The 15,283-nt window shown below is 41.7% G+C and overlaps 1 protein-coding gene across 1 annotated transcript in view; it reads right to left on the reverse strand.

Moving 5' to 3' along the window:
• Positions 1-15,240, reverse strand: part of elp4 (elongator acetyltransferase complex subunit 4) — a 51,665-nt gene extending 36,425 nt beyond the window's left edge. Inside the window, exons 1-6 of the mRNA XM_035627817.2 lie at positions 15,024-15,240; positions 13,813-13,848; positions 8,547-8,668; positions 7,169-7,303; positions 5,593-5,729; positions 1,530-1,614 (exon numbers count right to left, since the gene is read on the reverse strand). Of these exons, the coding sequence (XP_035483710.1) occupies positions 1,530-1,614; positions 5,593-5,729; positions 7,169-7,303; positions 8,547-8,668; positions 13,813-13,848; positions 15,024-15,204 (696 nt within the window). The 5' untranslated portion in view covers positions 15,205-15,240. The remainder of the gene's footprint in view (positions 1-1,529; positions 1,615-5,592; positions 5,730-7,168; positions 7,304-8,546; positions 8,669-13,812; positions 13,849-15,023) is intronic.
• Between the last annotated feature and the right edge of the window lie 43 nt (positions 15,241-15,283).

Here is a 15,283-nt window from a genome sequence, read left to right on the forward strand (position 1 = left end):
CCTATAGTTTAGCCTATAGAATAATGAGGGAACAGTGCCAGCAGAATCCAGCCAAGGACCCGAGGCCAGCCATATAGACTACAGCCAGCCTGGGAGCACAACCTAATCACCAGCCAGTCTCTGTCGAGACACACCGTCCTGCTGCCACTCCTGTCTCACTCATCTCAAAACAAATATGGTCAGGGAGACTAATCCTTGTTCTAATCTGTTATTTACATAACACTGTTTATGTGAAATCTGCGTCTTGTTAACAATTCATGATGGCAGATTAACAAATAAATGCGCACACACACTGACTATCACCCGTACTAGGCATTCTTGTGCCAGTGCCCATGTCGCCCTGTGCCGGCCTGCATTCCTGGACTGTGCCAACAGCATGTCAGGCGGCCACGCTGCTTTAATGATGTCAGCAGTTAATCTGGTTTGTGAGTGACAGCGCTCGGGAGGGAAGGTAGGGGGTATTGGAGGTAAATCCTGTATGTGAGTGACAGGGGGAGAGGTGGCTCCAGGTGACAAGCAGAGGGGTCACCGAATGTAGGTGAACAAGGCGCACCCACCCACCCACTCACCCACACACACAAACACATACACACATATGCAGGCATATCAAAGTATTAACAGACGTACACTTGGCTCTATGAAAAAAATAATAGAAATGACAAGTTGGACAGATGGGGCCATCAAAGTTTTTGGCATATTGTAGAGGACTGATGATGATTATTACAAAGATGCATGTCAAAGGTAAGACACACGCAGGTGAGGCCAACCTGAGCAAAACAAAATAAACAGACTGGAGAAGTGCTAGTTGGAATGTGACAGAAAAGCTTGGGGTCACAGATGCAGATCTACTATTACTTTTTATTAAAGCTCCTCTATTACACACATTATAACTGAAATGCATAACAATTTGATGAGGTCATTGTGATTGGTGAGTCAATAAGCAGACATTTGCCACCTGGTTAACATAAGTAAGCACCAGCAAGTAAATGAGTTCGAGTTCAAAGACATTCAGTGAATGTAGAAAATGCAGAAAGTGTTCAAGCGCTGCTAGCGGCAGATTATTTAACCACAAACAATTCCACAAATACTGAGATGGGACCACTGTCCATCAACATGGACTGATATGTACTTTTAGTTACAAAATGTAATTCAAATAAAAAGTGCATGTTTTATTATCATTTAACACTCCACTTTGTATCAATTGGTTGAACAGGCTGAGGGTATTCGTTCACTGGTGAGCCAAAGACAATTTCCCACTCGGGTGGACAATAAAGTTCTATTCTTTTCTATTCAAACTTTAAAAAAAGGGGAATTTGCACCTGAAATGTTCTTATTCAGCTGATTTGCTTGCTGTTTTAGCCAGAAGTGTATACACACGATTGCTGTTTATTGAAATAATGCACTAAGTTCACATTGAAAATAATTAGAGATACTACCAATTTCGAGAAGGTCGTAGTTTCAGAAAAAACCCCTCTAAATTCAGGCTTAGAGAAAGAAATTCAACACATTCATTCAGTTGTGATTCTTACCATGGAGGCTGCTACATCAAAGCCCTCCCTGTGTATGACCTCTTGAAGTGATCTCAACAACGCAGAGTAGGACTTGAGCACAGGACTGGAGAAAGCACAGGACAGCATAAAGAGTGGACATCAGGGGGAGACAACCAGAGAGAGAACAAAAAAGGGTTAGTTGGAGGGGGTAAACTGTAAATGATAACATTTTGATAAAACTGGGCCAAGCAGCAGCTTAATCCTCCATGACTGCAGCATGGATCTCCTGACTGGGCTTTTCTGGAGCCACTGAAGCAGACAGATGATCCATATCAAGAGATCCAATTAATTTATTTGGTTGATTAAATTACAACATGACTGGTTCTCTGTCAGCTCCCTGAGGATCTGATTGTGCCGAGACAGAGCGACAGACAGAGCGACAGACGAGATGTGCGTATACACAAACATATACACAACAAGTGATAAGTGAGAAGGGGGGGGGGGGTTAATGGGATGATATCTAAAATTAACAGGGAACAGCATTTTGGTGTTTAATCAGGGGTAAGATGTGCACCACAGACAAAGGGCATACAATGCCTTGGAGCAACGTTAAGCAACAGTCAGGGGATGGATTACTGCTGAGCCCACCATGTACCTGTAGGATGGCCAATGGGAATGTTAACCCCATCATTTTACACAGGACCCATCACTTAAGAACGCCCCACCATTGTAATGACCACTCTGTAGTGAGTCACAGTGGGCTGCTATGTCAGTTGTCAATTCGACCTGCAGGCTACAGAAGCTGATACACATAGATTGGTCACACACCAATAGCCCTGCATAAAGAACAGTAATACACACTTGTGTTTATTACACTCGCACCAAGTATGTCCATGTACTCTATTTCAGTTATTCAGCCTAACAATGGTGCCTTCTGACCCTGCTGGGGCTAATGATAGAGCTGGCTTGGTGAAAGAGGGAAGCCTACCCTCCTTGGCCCCTCTGCCCATGCCCCTGCTCTGAGGTAGGGGGCTGGGATGGTTTGACATGCAGTGGAGCAGGAGGTTGCCTCTGGTTGGCAGTCATTGTGCAGGACAGCATTGTGTTTTAGCTACCCCTACTGAGCACCCCTCATTCAGGTACCAAAAAAGGTCTAGGTGCTTAGCTACAGGGGCTAGTGCGTTGGCTAATTAGGATCATACACTGGGAAGCTTCTTTATCTCACCATTCCTCTTCCGGCGAGGGAAGAAAGGAGGAGAAGAGGGCATGCTTGGTCTTAAACAACAGGATCTGTATCACCTAGAGAGCAATTTGTGCCAATTATGCCTTCAAGTGAAACGGAGCAATTTAACAGCTAGGGTATCAACATGGGGCTGTGGACACGTGCAAGGGGGAGTATCCTGCTTAGGAGTTTGCATGGTGTGTGTGTGTAATGTGCTCATTGTGTGTGTGCGTGTGTGTATGTGTGTGTATTAATGTGTGTCAGTTTTGGGGCGGGGCTGGGGGCGTTGGGGGCACAATGGTGCAGTGCAGGTGTAGTTTCCTGCTGTCAAATGTCTGTGAGATCTATAACCCATTCAGACACCACAGCGGCAAAACACTACTACCATGTCACTCTCACTTATGAGACAAAAAAATGCTATCATCAGTGGTAACCGTCAAAGATTTTTTTCTTATTTTATTTGCTCCCGATTAATTAGCATTAGTTGGAAACTGATATTTCTGATCTAAATTGCAAATGATGCCCACTTTCCAACATTTGTGAAAATGTATATATTTTACCCTGAATATCCACAACATTTAATGTGTTTGCATGGGCGCTCCATTAAACAGTCTTTGTTTGCTGAAATAAAGGAAGAGGGATTCTATAAAGCCTCCTCCACATCCTCTGTGCTCCAGATTGCTGTATTTGCTCAGCGTGTGTGTGAGTGTGCCTCCGTGTGCCCTTGTGTCTTCAGCGGTACTCTCTGAGTAAAGAGCCTACATGACCTCTGAACCCTAAGTACACTCAACGCAGGAGAAATCAAACAGACGCTGAGCAAACAAGGCCCTAATTTTGTATGCAGCCTTGAAGGGTAAATGACTGAGGCCAATGGCAAACTATTAAGTACAGGGTATAGACACGGCAGATTTGAACTGATTTGCATCAAACGTTTAATGGATAATAATACTGAATTACTCTTAAATTCTTAATTCTTACTTAAAAAATTCCATATTATTATCCATTAAAAATGCATTTTTCCCCATTTCACAAGCTTTCATGTGGGCATGCGAACAGTGATTCCAAAAAAGAAAATTCTCATTTTTATATTTGGAAGAAAGTCAACGAATCGAATCCCAGTAACACTTGATACAAAACTATTGTTATTACATAATTATTTATTTTTTATTCATTGTGTTTTTCTACTACAAATTATAAATGCACACATTTTATTGGTGATTAAACAATTTATACATTAGCCAATTTATGGAAAAATAATTGTTTAACGATTTCATGATTTCAGAAATAATTACCCCCTCCCCCAAAAAAGCCACACATTACCTGTTCCAGCTTCTGAAATGTGGGTATTGGCAGTTTTAAAAACAAAACATCTGAATGATGTAACTTGGGCTCTTGGTTTTCATGTGCTGGGCATTATTTGACTGTTTTCTTATATTTTATGGAAAAAAACTATACATCGGCAAAAGGGAAAAATTGATAATGAAAACAATCATTAAATTCTTATAAGTGTGCAACTTAAGCAAAGGGCGCTGTATAATCCATATCACATAGGGGAAAAATACACCTCAAGTACTACTATCTTGTTGTTGTCTTCAGGGGGAAACAGTACAACCGACAGTCTTCTTCCCTGGGTCAAGTGACTCTGCACTAGTAACAAGTATTTATCAGCTCCAGCTACAATCAGCATTGTGATGACCTGGGTGGACATGCTAATATTCGCCCCTTTTCTGGTGCAATGCTATGATGCATTATTTTTGCCACCTATCTCTATTCAAGCAGGGCTCAAACATTGTTTAGTCAGCGTTGAGTTTGACAAGACTAATGAAACAGATATTTTTAAAAAGTAACCACTGTAACAAAGGCCCTCTTCAGACCTGCTAATAACAAATGGACAGCCATAAGTACAGGTTTGGACGCACCCAAGACCCATTTGAGGGTGGATTTGAGATCTGACGCATTTAGCTGTGTGAACGCAAACGAGTCCTGATCCTCTGCGGTTTTGTGATGAACCCACATTTATTTTTTACACTTCTCAGTGTTTCCCATACATTTAATTATATGTGGCCACTGCCACAATATGATTGACCACCACATGATGATTTTCTAGTTTATTTTCAAATGAGTAAAATCTTATTGCACAGTAGAGCTGCTTGGAGCGCTCAGCCCCTGCTTGCCAAGCTCTCTTTCTCTCTCCCCGTCACACTGTCACACACACCGACACACACACACATACCGACAACGGACCAGTCTGTACAGCTGGACTGGCCAAAAACAACATAATTTGGTCTGTGCAAACAGAAATTATGTACTTGTGTATTTGCATATAGAGCGGGAAAGCGAGATCCAAACACAAGTGGTTACCAGAGACACATTCTAATGCCAGGTGTGAACTGACGTACTCAGAGCTGTCCATTTGTGATCGGGTCACTCGAGACAAATGTTAATATCAGGTCCACCAAGGCCATATTCGCTGACGATTTCAAGTATTTATCAACGCTAAAAATGTGAAAGGAGTCATTTGTCTTTTTATAGCAGGTTTATCCGTATCATGAAAAACCTGCATATTCATTCTACTTTTGGTGTAGACAAGTTTAAACATACTGGGGAGAAATCAGACTCCTCCAGAGTTGTATTCTTTTGTCTAACGCAAATGCTGGTTGCAGAGCTTATATAGGTGCTCTTTAAAAGATGTCGTCTGTTGGCATTGTTGGTTTAGCTGTATTCTGTGAACAATGCCACATTTGCTTACCTGTACTTCTGTGGATGGTGTCTTATTTGTGTAACTGTTAAGTGGATGATGTCGTGTTTGTGTGCCTGTGTTCTGCGGATGGTGTCTCATTGGTTTCCATGCGTTCTGCGGACGATGTCTTGCCGTTTTACCTGCGTGTGGTTGATGACTCGGTGGGATGTTCGGGAAGGTAGAAGCGGTGGCACTTGGCTGCCTGCCGAATTTCTGGCTCCATCGTCTTGGAGACGTCGTAGTAGTGACCAAACCGGGACGAGGATGCCAGGGCACTCTGAGGAGGTCAACAAGTCAAACTTGGGGTAAAGAATATTAACACTGAAGTCCTTTAACTAAAGAGCTTTTTTTTCTGGTTGGACAGATATTTTCATCTTGCAAAAAAATGGTGTCCATTTAACTACTTTCAGACAACAATAAAGCAGGTCATGAGAAAAATAATCTTATTTGTGTTTCTAACATGTTAAATGACTGTGCTCCACAACACTATGGTAATGCAATTGCATTGTTTATGGGTCATTCCTCAACGTTCCTGCAGCAGAGAAGTTAAATAACCACTACGACCACACTCTTAATCATTTCTTCACATAAATGTCCACTTCTGACTGTGAAAGCAAACGTGTCAGGGACGCAGGGGAAGGCGGATGTTTTCCTGCAGCTGAAAGAGAGAGTTTTAGCTCTTCTCTCTCAGTAAAACCAGGGATTCCATTGTTAGAGGGGCCCTTAATCTACTCCTAATCTGGATTAGGGCCCCCGGTGTGTCCCTCTCCTGGCGGGACGAGGGGGTCAGCAGGGCAGGGGGGTCAGGGGCTCATCTTCTCTTTGTGAGCTAGGCAACCCGCTTAGCGTTCCATCCCCGCCCTGACGGCCTCACCTTTGATCTGATGTCTTCATCGGGAGAGCGACACAGTGTGCAATGGCAGGAGAGGTGTGTGTAAGGGGAAAGTAAGCGTTGACTCTGGGGGTGAATTTGAGATGCAAATCCTCTTGTGGGGCTTACTAGTGGTTTGTAAAGACGATTTTACAGGGGAAGGGGGAGAGGTGAGGAAAGGACACAGATATAAAGAAGTTTCCAGGGAGAGAGAAAGAGGGAGAGGATCCCCAGGGACACACTGTGTGCTGTTAATCCACATAGCGATATGGATTATAGACCGAAGGGGGGAGACTGTAGAGAAGTAGAAGGGGAGGGTCAACTCTGCTCAAAGCGGAAGAAAGAGTGTAGGGCTGCCGACCCTAGCAGGGGGAAAGGCAGGGATTTGGGGAGAGACAGAGGAGCAGGTCTGGGTCGTAGGGTTGAGCGAGCAGACATGTCAATGCACAGGCTGCAAAGTACTCTTGTTTCCCAGGCTAAGCAGGGGTGCAGGCGTGTGTGTATGTGTGTATATGAGTTGGGGACCAGTGAAAAGCCTACCTATCGCCAGCTAAGTGTGAGTAATCTGGTACAGCTCTGAAAGGAGAGGCTAAGGCCTTATTCACTCCACAAAGGAGTTTAGAAGCTGATGGATTTAGTGGTGGAGACAATTGCCAAACCACTAAGACCAGAGAGCGAGCATTATTTTTTCCTCAAACCATCATTAGCAGAGAAACCTGTTGGACTTTTAATAAAAGTAGTAGGATCAAAAAGTTACCAAAATTCTACCATGTACGGTGATGAAAATACAATTCCATTATTACATTAAATAGCCGATAGAAACAACCATTTGATCACCACATTACCTGTACTTTTGGGAGATTCTGGTAACGCCATGCAATCATCATGGAATCCAAACTGTCATGAGTTTCACAAGGCAGCCTGGGCTGCTCTGCTGGTTTGTGAATGGCGACATCATCCAATATAGGAGCCGGAAGTTCCTGTGCAAAAACAAAATTTCAATGAACACAGTAAATTAAAATATGCTAATAGGGAAAAACAAATTCAATTTTTTTTTCAAATTTCATGGGTTGTCATGACGTGTTAAAACCATTAAGTAACACTGATAATTTTTTCCTAGAGAGTCCTGATTACCTGATTACTTGTCAATGTATAAAATAACTGTGTTTCCAATGGGGTTCTTACAATAGCACTTGTTTATGACAAAGAGTATAGACAGGAAACATTGTTGTAGAGGCAATGCAGAGGGATGAGGGAGGCTTGAAGCTATGTGTCTTTGTATCAAAAACAAGTTTGACTAAAATTGAAACTGAAATACGTCAAGGTTAGTCAGTTTCTAAAATAGAACCATAAATCATTTGTAAAATTTAGACTCTCTCAAATATGTGTGCAATATAAAAAAAGAAAAACAATTTAGCTTCAAAAATGTGGTAGAGCTGATTCAAGTAAATGTGGGTTTTTAAGTAACCGAGGTGTTGCAGTACATGTGAACACTGTTCTCCAATTTCCTACTTTGACCTGCTTCCTCTTGGAAAGCTGGTTTCTTGTGTGCATGTTATTGTAATGCATTAAGTCCAACCTTAGCATCTGAAGATTAGCATACTGTGAATGTAGCAGGAAAAACACTAAATGATGTGATATATCCCCATTGGGAGTCTCCGTCTCTTAATAAGCCTTTGATATGTAAAGAGAGGGTGAGGCTGCGACCCCTCCCACTATCAATCAGTGGGAGAGAGGCCCTCCTCCTGTATACCGGGCAACAGTCAGCTTTTGGGGTTACAGCTCTCTTCACAAAGTGATGCATCGGGAAACATTTCGACAATGTGACAACCATACCACCCTCGACCTTTCAGATAGCCTCGCTGACCCAGATACATCTTGTGGAAAGCTGTGTGCCTATAATACCTGCTGAATATTGGCCTGATTAGATCGGTGTGAACCAAGCTGAATACTGTACATTAGTAGTTTATTGATATACTGTGATAATAAAACACCATATCCAACATTTTCTGATGAAGTGCACTAAAGTTTTTCAGAAATTTATTTTTGACAGCAATGTAGCTGTGTATAGAGGTGATGCTGAATTAGACACATCCAGGCCATCTAAGCTTTTTTGTGGGATGGTTTGTCAAGACTTGTAGCTTGGAAATAAAATCATACTTTGTATTAAAACAAACAAACTCCTTCCAAAGGCCTTAGATTAGATGACACCTCCTCTCATACCTGTAAGATGTCGTCAGGGTTATCTTGAGCCGCTGCCACAAAAAGTTCATGTCGACACACGACTCCCTCCGCCAGGAAGTATTTCAAGATCATGCGGGAGTAGCTATCATATCGGTCCTCTTCTACAAAACAAACAAAGGAAAACAACAATCAGGATTTGAGTGTGTCATTCAATGCCATACTGCAAACACTGTCAGCAAGGCCTAAGGAAAGGATTTAATGATAAAGTAGGTACAGCATCTTCCCTATGAAAGAATATATCCACCTCAAGTCTAACATCGGATCTTGTCTCATTCAGACACCTCCGATCCAGTAGCTCATGACCACATCACAGCTGCTGACTGCAATTGATGTAAGGACCACACTCGGGCTACCTTTTTGTTAGGAACAGATGAGGAGGCAATCGACATGGCACAAACATGTAGGTGTGATCTGACTATCAAAATGGAGAAGACATTTTCAGCTCTCTTGTTAAGGTCTTTAGAGTACTCTTGTCCACTTTCACTTGTCATTTTCCCAACCAGCATCAGAGGTGAGAGGGAGGCACCTGTCTTTAAGCATTCACCTGTACCTTCCCACTCAATGCAACTGTGCCACAATTTTCAGGACAACCGACAGGAACAGGCGGAAGTGGGATACCTTGGTGCTTGTCCTCAAAACACTCAAAACACACACTGACACCTGATTCACTCGAATCTCGGCTTTCTGTGTGAATTCCAATTGCAATGGCATCCTTTCATTATTATGTTTCCACTGCCACCAAAACACCAGATCAGGTGTATTTATTATCATAAAAGTAGGTTAAAAGGCATATATGATGTAAGAAAGACTTAGACAACACAATCCAAAAGGGGGGTTGAATCTGGAGCAAATGGACTTGGTTGTAGACTCTTGAAGACGTTTCAGCTCTCATCCAAGAGGCTTCATCAGTTCTAGCAGAACTGCGAGGTGAAAGTCTCCAAGAGTCTACAACTTAGTCCAGTTGGATAACTATTATCTGGATGAATCTCCAAAGACACTTCCGACACAAGTTAGGGTCTCATCTACAGCGGTGTCTCAGGCATTGAATGGATTGCCAATTAATTGTGAACATTAAACATACCGTTCCAAAGGTGTTCTCGGTGCATACAGAGCAGCCACCCAGCTATTCCAAACCCTAAATTCCCCAAAAATACACTGCATCATCACCATAACCCCCCCCACCCTTCCCGAGCAGGGCACATGCATGCTACCCAGCATGCCACTGCTGCTTCCTGTCACAATCACCATTCTGTAAAGATTTCATAGGCCTCTTCACACAATGACAAACAGTGGGCACAAGGACAAAGGCAGCAATGACAGTTTAAGGTAATGGGCCTACAGCTGACAGCTTGGGAATGACATCCTGACGTGTCATCCTCGGACATCCGGGGAATTCCCCCCTCCCACGTTCGCTGTCTATGTCCTCACCTACGGACTTAGGATGGCCCAGGAAATTCCATGGCTCTTCAATTTGTTGTCGGTGGGGCTCCCTGTTCTCTTATTGATGGGTTTCTAGGTCAGCAGGCCTTTGTGGCTTTCAGCAGGCCCCACAAAGACTCCCAGATGGGCCCTCTCAAGATGGGGCCTATTGTGGTTGTGTTTCTATGGGAGCCTTACAAATGGAACCTCCAGGAGTCATTAGGCTGTTGAGGCGGGGGGTAAGAGGAGGGGGTGGGAGGTGTCGGGTATAGGAGCAACAGGGGGTGGGGGGACGGTCATATCTTTGAGGTAGATCAGTCAGTCTGGACAGTCACGGGATGATTTTTTTCCCCTTCATTATTTTTCTTACTCTGACTAAGGTTTGTCAAAGGGGGAAAGGCCTCTGTTTCATTTGCCTTCAAACAGGCGAGTGGGAGTGAAAGAGTCCTGAATCATATTTGCTGAAGCTGCAGGGGGAGGAGACAAAATATCTAGGTCAGACAGTGTTTTCCCCCTTGTATGAGTCTTTGGTCTATGATGCTCTATTATTCGTACTGAGCAGCCTAGTGGCCGTACAGCAGGTAAACAAATAATTGCTTCAAAATTGACGTCAGACTTGAAACAAACACAGATTAAAAAAGGTGGTTTGATTTAGTTAACTCCCAGTTGGAAGTATTTTGTCAACCCACTTATTCCTCACCTGTCTGTCATATCTATAAAGCCTTTAACTTGTGTGACAGCTGCTCCTCTAAAGCGAGCAGTTTGTCGATTTCAGGCATATGGTGCTATGATTTTTGAGGCAGTTCAACACAACACAGTAAAACTATTATTTTATCATTATAATTTTTTCCCAGTGCACTTGTCATTTGTAGATAGGTGTCTTGGTCTTTTGGGAACTCTGTAAGGTGTCTAATATTGCCTCTCACATGTGGCAGTTTGAATTTCAAAATCTCTTCAACTGCTAAAAAATACTTAAAATAATATTTTTTCTCCCTATTCTAATGATTGGAGCTTTTCTTCGTTTTTATCACACAAACTTTTTATTCTGTTTTGAATAGTATTAGCACTTTGTTTTCAATAGTCAGCAAGGCAGCTTATGTTTTTTAGCTGCCTTGCTGTAAAATTAACATCCCCTTGTAGGACAATATAGATGTGATCTAATTTGAACTAAATTAACTGGCATGTAACAAAATATAATCAACCTTTATTGCAATGTTTGAAAATGCTATCATGTTATGTCAACTGTGATTTTCATTGCATATAAAAAAATATTTTACATCTTTATAAAGTATAAAATAATAGGCTGTCAGAGTAATACTTGTATTGTCAGATAATCATTTTTGCATCTAATTTAAAAACACTTGTTCTATTGTTTTCTACATCACTATTAAAACTGTGCTCAAAATTTGCAATTTAAAAAAAAATTGTAAGTGCACCTCAAAGCTGTGAAATATTAAATTCTAAAACAAATTTAATTGTGACTATTATGGGCGCAAACACAGGAAAATCCCTTCCCTCTAACTAACTAATGGAATGAAACCATACATGGTCAACATAATAAGAGCTGTGTAGCTTTGTTCCTTCTCTTACAAAAAGAAAAAAACACAAGAGATGAGAGATCTTCAGACAGAAGCCATACTGGACTGATCCCCCTCTGGTTGACAAATCAGGATGGACAGCTCAAGACACTTCAAAGGCAGACAACGACCAGTCTGATAATTTTATGTCTGTGTCTCACAAACGGGCCATCACGGCTAAAGGGGCAGACTGTAGGAGACGACTGCCTGAAACAAACACAAACAAACACACACTCCCCCCATCCCACCCACATAACAAAACAGACACACAGACAGCACACTGTACGCACACACACCACTTTTTCAGAGACAAACACAAGGGAGCGCACACACACATTTCACCTTTACTGTGTCTCTCATTACCAGATGAAACCAACCGTACATTGATTCACAAAATGGAAGGGAAGAACGCATTAGTGTGTAATCACTGACTCCTGCATCGATTGGGGGGATGAATTAAAGGGCAAAGCAATATCATCAGTTGGTATAGGCCTTGGCCACACAAATTACAGCTTCAAGGGAAAACAAGACTACCTTAACCTTACTGTCTACTAGTGCATATGGCCTAGCCTATGATGAATGATAATAATAATAATAATGATAATACTTTGGAAGACATTTATGTCTCTAGAAAACCCACTCGCTTTGAATGCAATTCTGAAAACTTCGAAAACACATCCGCAGATGAGCATATTAATTAAGGATCACAGAGGAAGTGTGAACACCTGGGATTCTAACTAGCGACCTTTAGGTCATTAGTCTATTTTCCAGAGACAGTAGTAACACGCTAAGCACAAAGAGCCTGAGAACAGACAGACAGTATTATTTGATCATTTTGGTTTTACAGGAACATATGAATTGTAGGCAAAAGCTAAATTTCAGCGAAAGTTAAGTGAAAAGTCATTTGGAATCTATACAACTTTTTGGCCAAAATCTGAAGGCTTGAAGAATTCAGTAAAGAGAAGCAATATGAACTTTCCAATAAGATGTCTTTTTATGAACACAGATGCTCAGACAACTATTGAACTAACATCCGCTGTAACAGTGGTTCATCACTTTCTTTTACGGCTCCAGTCAGAGCAAATTAATGTACGTAGACGAAGATGGCTTCAGGTTAGGGCTGGGCGATATGGCTGAAAACTGTATCACGATATAAGTGTTTCATATCGGTCGATATCGATAATTATTGATAATTTTTATGACCTAAGAAACACAAACACGAGACAACGAGATGGCGCAACCAAACGTGATACTGTTACATGATTGACTATTAGGCGTGTCACTCCATACGTTGCTAGGTACCAGAGAACGAGTGCCGGCGTATCTAGCGGACGGCGTAGCTAGACTCTTTCCTCCGGTCTTCCAACGAGGAAAAAAAAATTATCGGAACGTTCTATCAAACGGATTTTCTATTGATATTGATTACGTGTATATCGCGATACATATCGTTATCGTTTTATCGCCCAGCCCTACTTCAGGTATTACAACAATCACTGCTTTAAGACTTGTGGTAAATACACATTAAACTTGCTTGTGAAGCCAAAAGAAGACAAAAAAGGCTAAATGTAATTCAGGAAGAGCCAGCTGTTTCTGTATACTGTGTACAATGGAGTTACACACGTGCAGGCACGCACGCACACAAAAATGACCACAGATTGTGTAAACTGAGATATAATTTGCTCGCATTTATAAATATTTAATATTTTCCACTTGGGCATCTGATAACAATGTAGTAAATTATCAGCATAACAACCCAAAACAATGTGCTATGAATGATCTAGAGTGACGCAATGTATCAAATTAATTCAATTTATTCAAAGTTTTAAACAATGTAAAAAATTCCAAAATTGCGATTAGAACTTCCTCTGCTGCGAGATATCTGTCTCGCAAATAATCAATTAAAATCATGAGTTGTCTATAAAAATAATAATAAATTGAGATTTATTAATTTGGCCATATTGCCAAGCCCTAGAAGGAGCCAATGAAATATTCCCTCAGGGCACTCAAACTGCACTAGTTGGGATAAATCAGAGGTCTAACAAATGAAGCTATGACAAATTTGAGTCAGTCGTATGTAATAACAATGCCCATTCTTCCATAGCTGATGAATACTTGGTTTATACTTAAGACTGACTCGTCACGGTCTTATTTTCTGCCCAAATAACGTGTTTAAATAGAAATAACCCACATGAAATAATGATACCACTTCCTGAATAAAAAATATTTTATTTGAAAAGTGAGAAGCTCACCAATGAGAAGTACTGTTCCAACTGCCAAACCACCACCTGTTTGGGGATTGAAAAAAGAACAATATCAGATTAAAAAAAAATCACATTTACAGTCTGTCTTCTGTCTGTCTCTCTCTTCCTCCATCACTCTTTTTTCTGGTCTCCACAACTGTGTATTCACCTTAAATGTGCCCACGCACAGCAGATATTTTAACTAGTCACTGTAGTGAGTGTTGAGTGTGACGATGAGCACATTAGCTGAACCATTAAACCAAAGCAACTAAATGGAATACTGTGCTTTTCCTACTGTGATACGTATGTCAAAATGTTCCATTAATTTACATGAAGTCTCATTTATTCATTTCCTTCAACAACATTTTACTACCCAACTTGACCCACAATGTCCTGGGGACTTCCGATGGGCCAGGAGAGTCCTGTAAATGGCTGATAATCTGAGATCACGGAGGTTTTCACTTAGTATGAGAGAGGGACAAACAAGTGACAGCTCGGCTGTAGCCACACCATTGCTCAATTGGAGCACAATCACAATATACATACATAAAACGACACATTCAAAGTGCACTCTTCTGACCTTAACCCCTTTGAAATGTCTTTGCAGATTAAAAGGGGAGTTAAACCAGGCATGTGACATTGCTGTCAGACGTACAACCATTTCAAGTACTCTGTTAATTTGTTTTACCTGCCAGCCAGTTTTGTTGTAGAAGAGAAGAAGAAAACGATATGACGGCAAAACAATCCCTAACTACCCAGGGATTCAATATCTGTTCAACATCATCATTTGTCACCTCATGATATGGTGCAGTGAGTTGAGAAGGACTTGGTTGTTATAATAATAAAAGTAATAATAATAATAATAATAATGATAAGTCAACTTGTTGAGCTGTCAATTTTATGTCATGGACCATATTTAATGTTAAAATAACTGGAGGAAAGTATCATTAGGAATCAATTAAGTGAGTTGAAAGTCATCTGGGCTACTTGGGTCTTCAAACAGAGAGTGGAGTTAAGAGAGTCACCTGATGCTCCGACAAGAGAAACATCGGAGCACACAACTACAGGCTAATACTCGGATAATGCAACGCGATCCCCCTCCTCTGCTTGAAGAACAGATGCATTAATCACCACGCTGTGTCATGACCACTGTCAGTGTGTGTATCCGACATGGAAACACCGTTAGCGGTGTGGCTAGGCGCTAGCGTTACACCACTGACCGAGCAGGAAGTCGAGCGAGGTGACACCGGTGGAAACTAAGAGCTGTCCGTTCTGAACCGAGGGTCTGGTGCCAGGTATGGAGATCAACTTGCTCCTGGATTTCTTCTGAAAACTCGTGGCACTGAACGGCGAGCGTTCAGCCGAGGGCTTACACACACTCTCCACGGGCGCGGCCATCATGCTAGTAACGTGGTGACGCTCAGTAGTGTTTTGACCGAGCAACGTCCAATCGCAAAAGACCTTGGTAGATCTCGACCAA

Source organism: Scophthalmus maximus, chromosome 4 (assembly GCF_022379125.1).
Source record: "Scophthalmus maximus strain ysfricsl-2021 chromosome 4, ASM2237912v1, whole genome shotgun sequence".
Lineage (NCBI taxonomy): Eukaryota > Metazoa > Chordata > Actinopteri > Pleuronectiformes > Scophthalmidae > Scophthalmus > Scophthalmus maximus.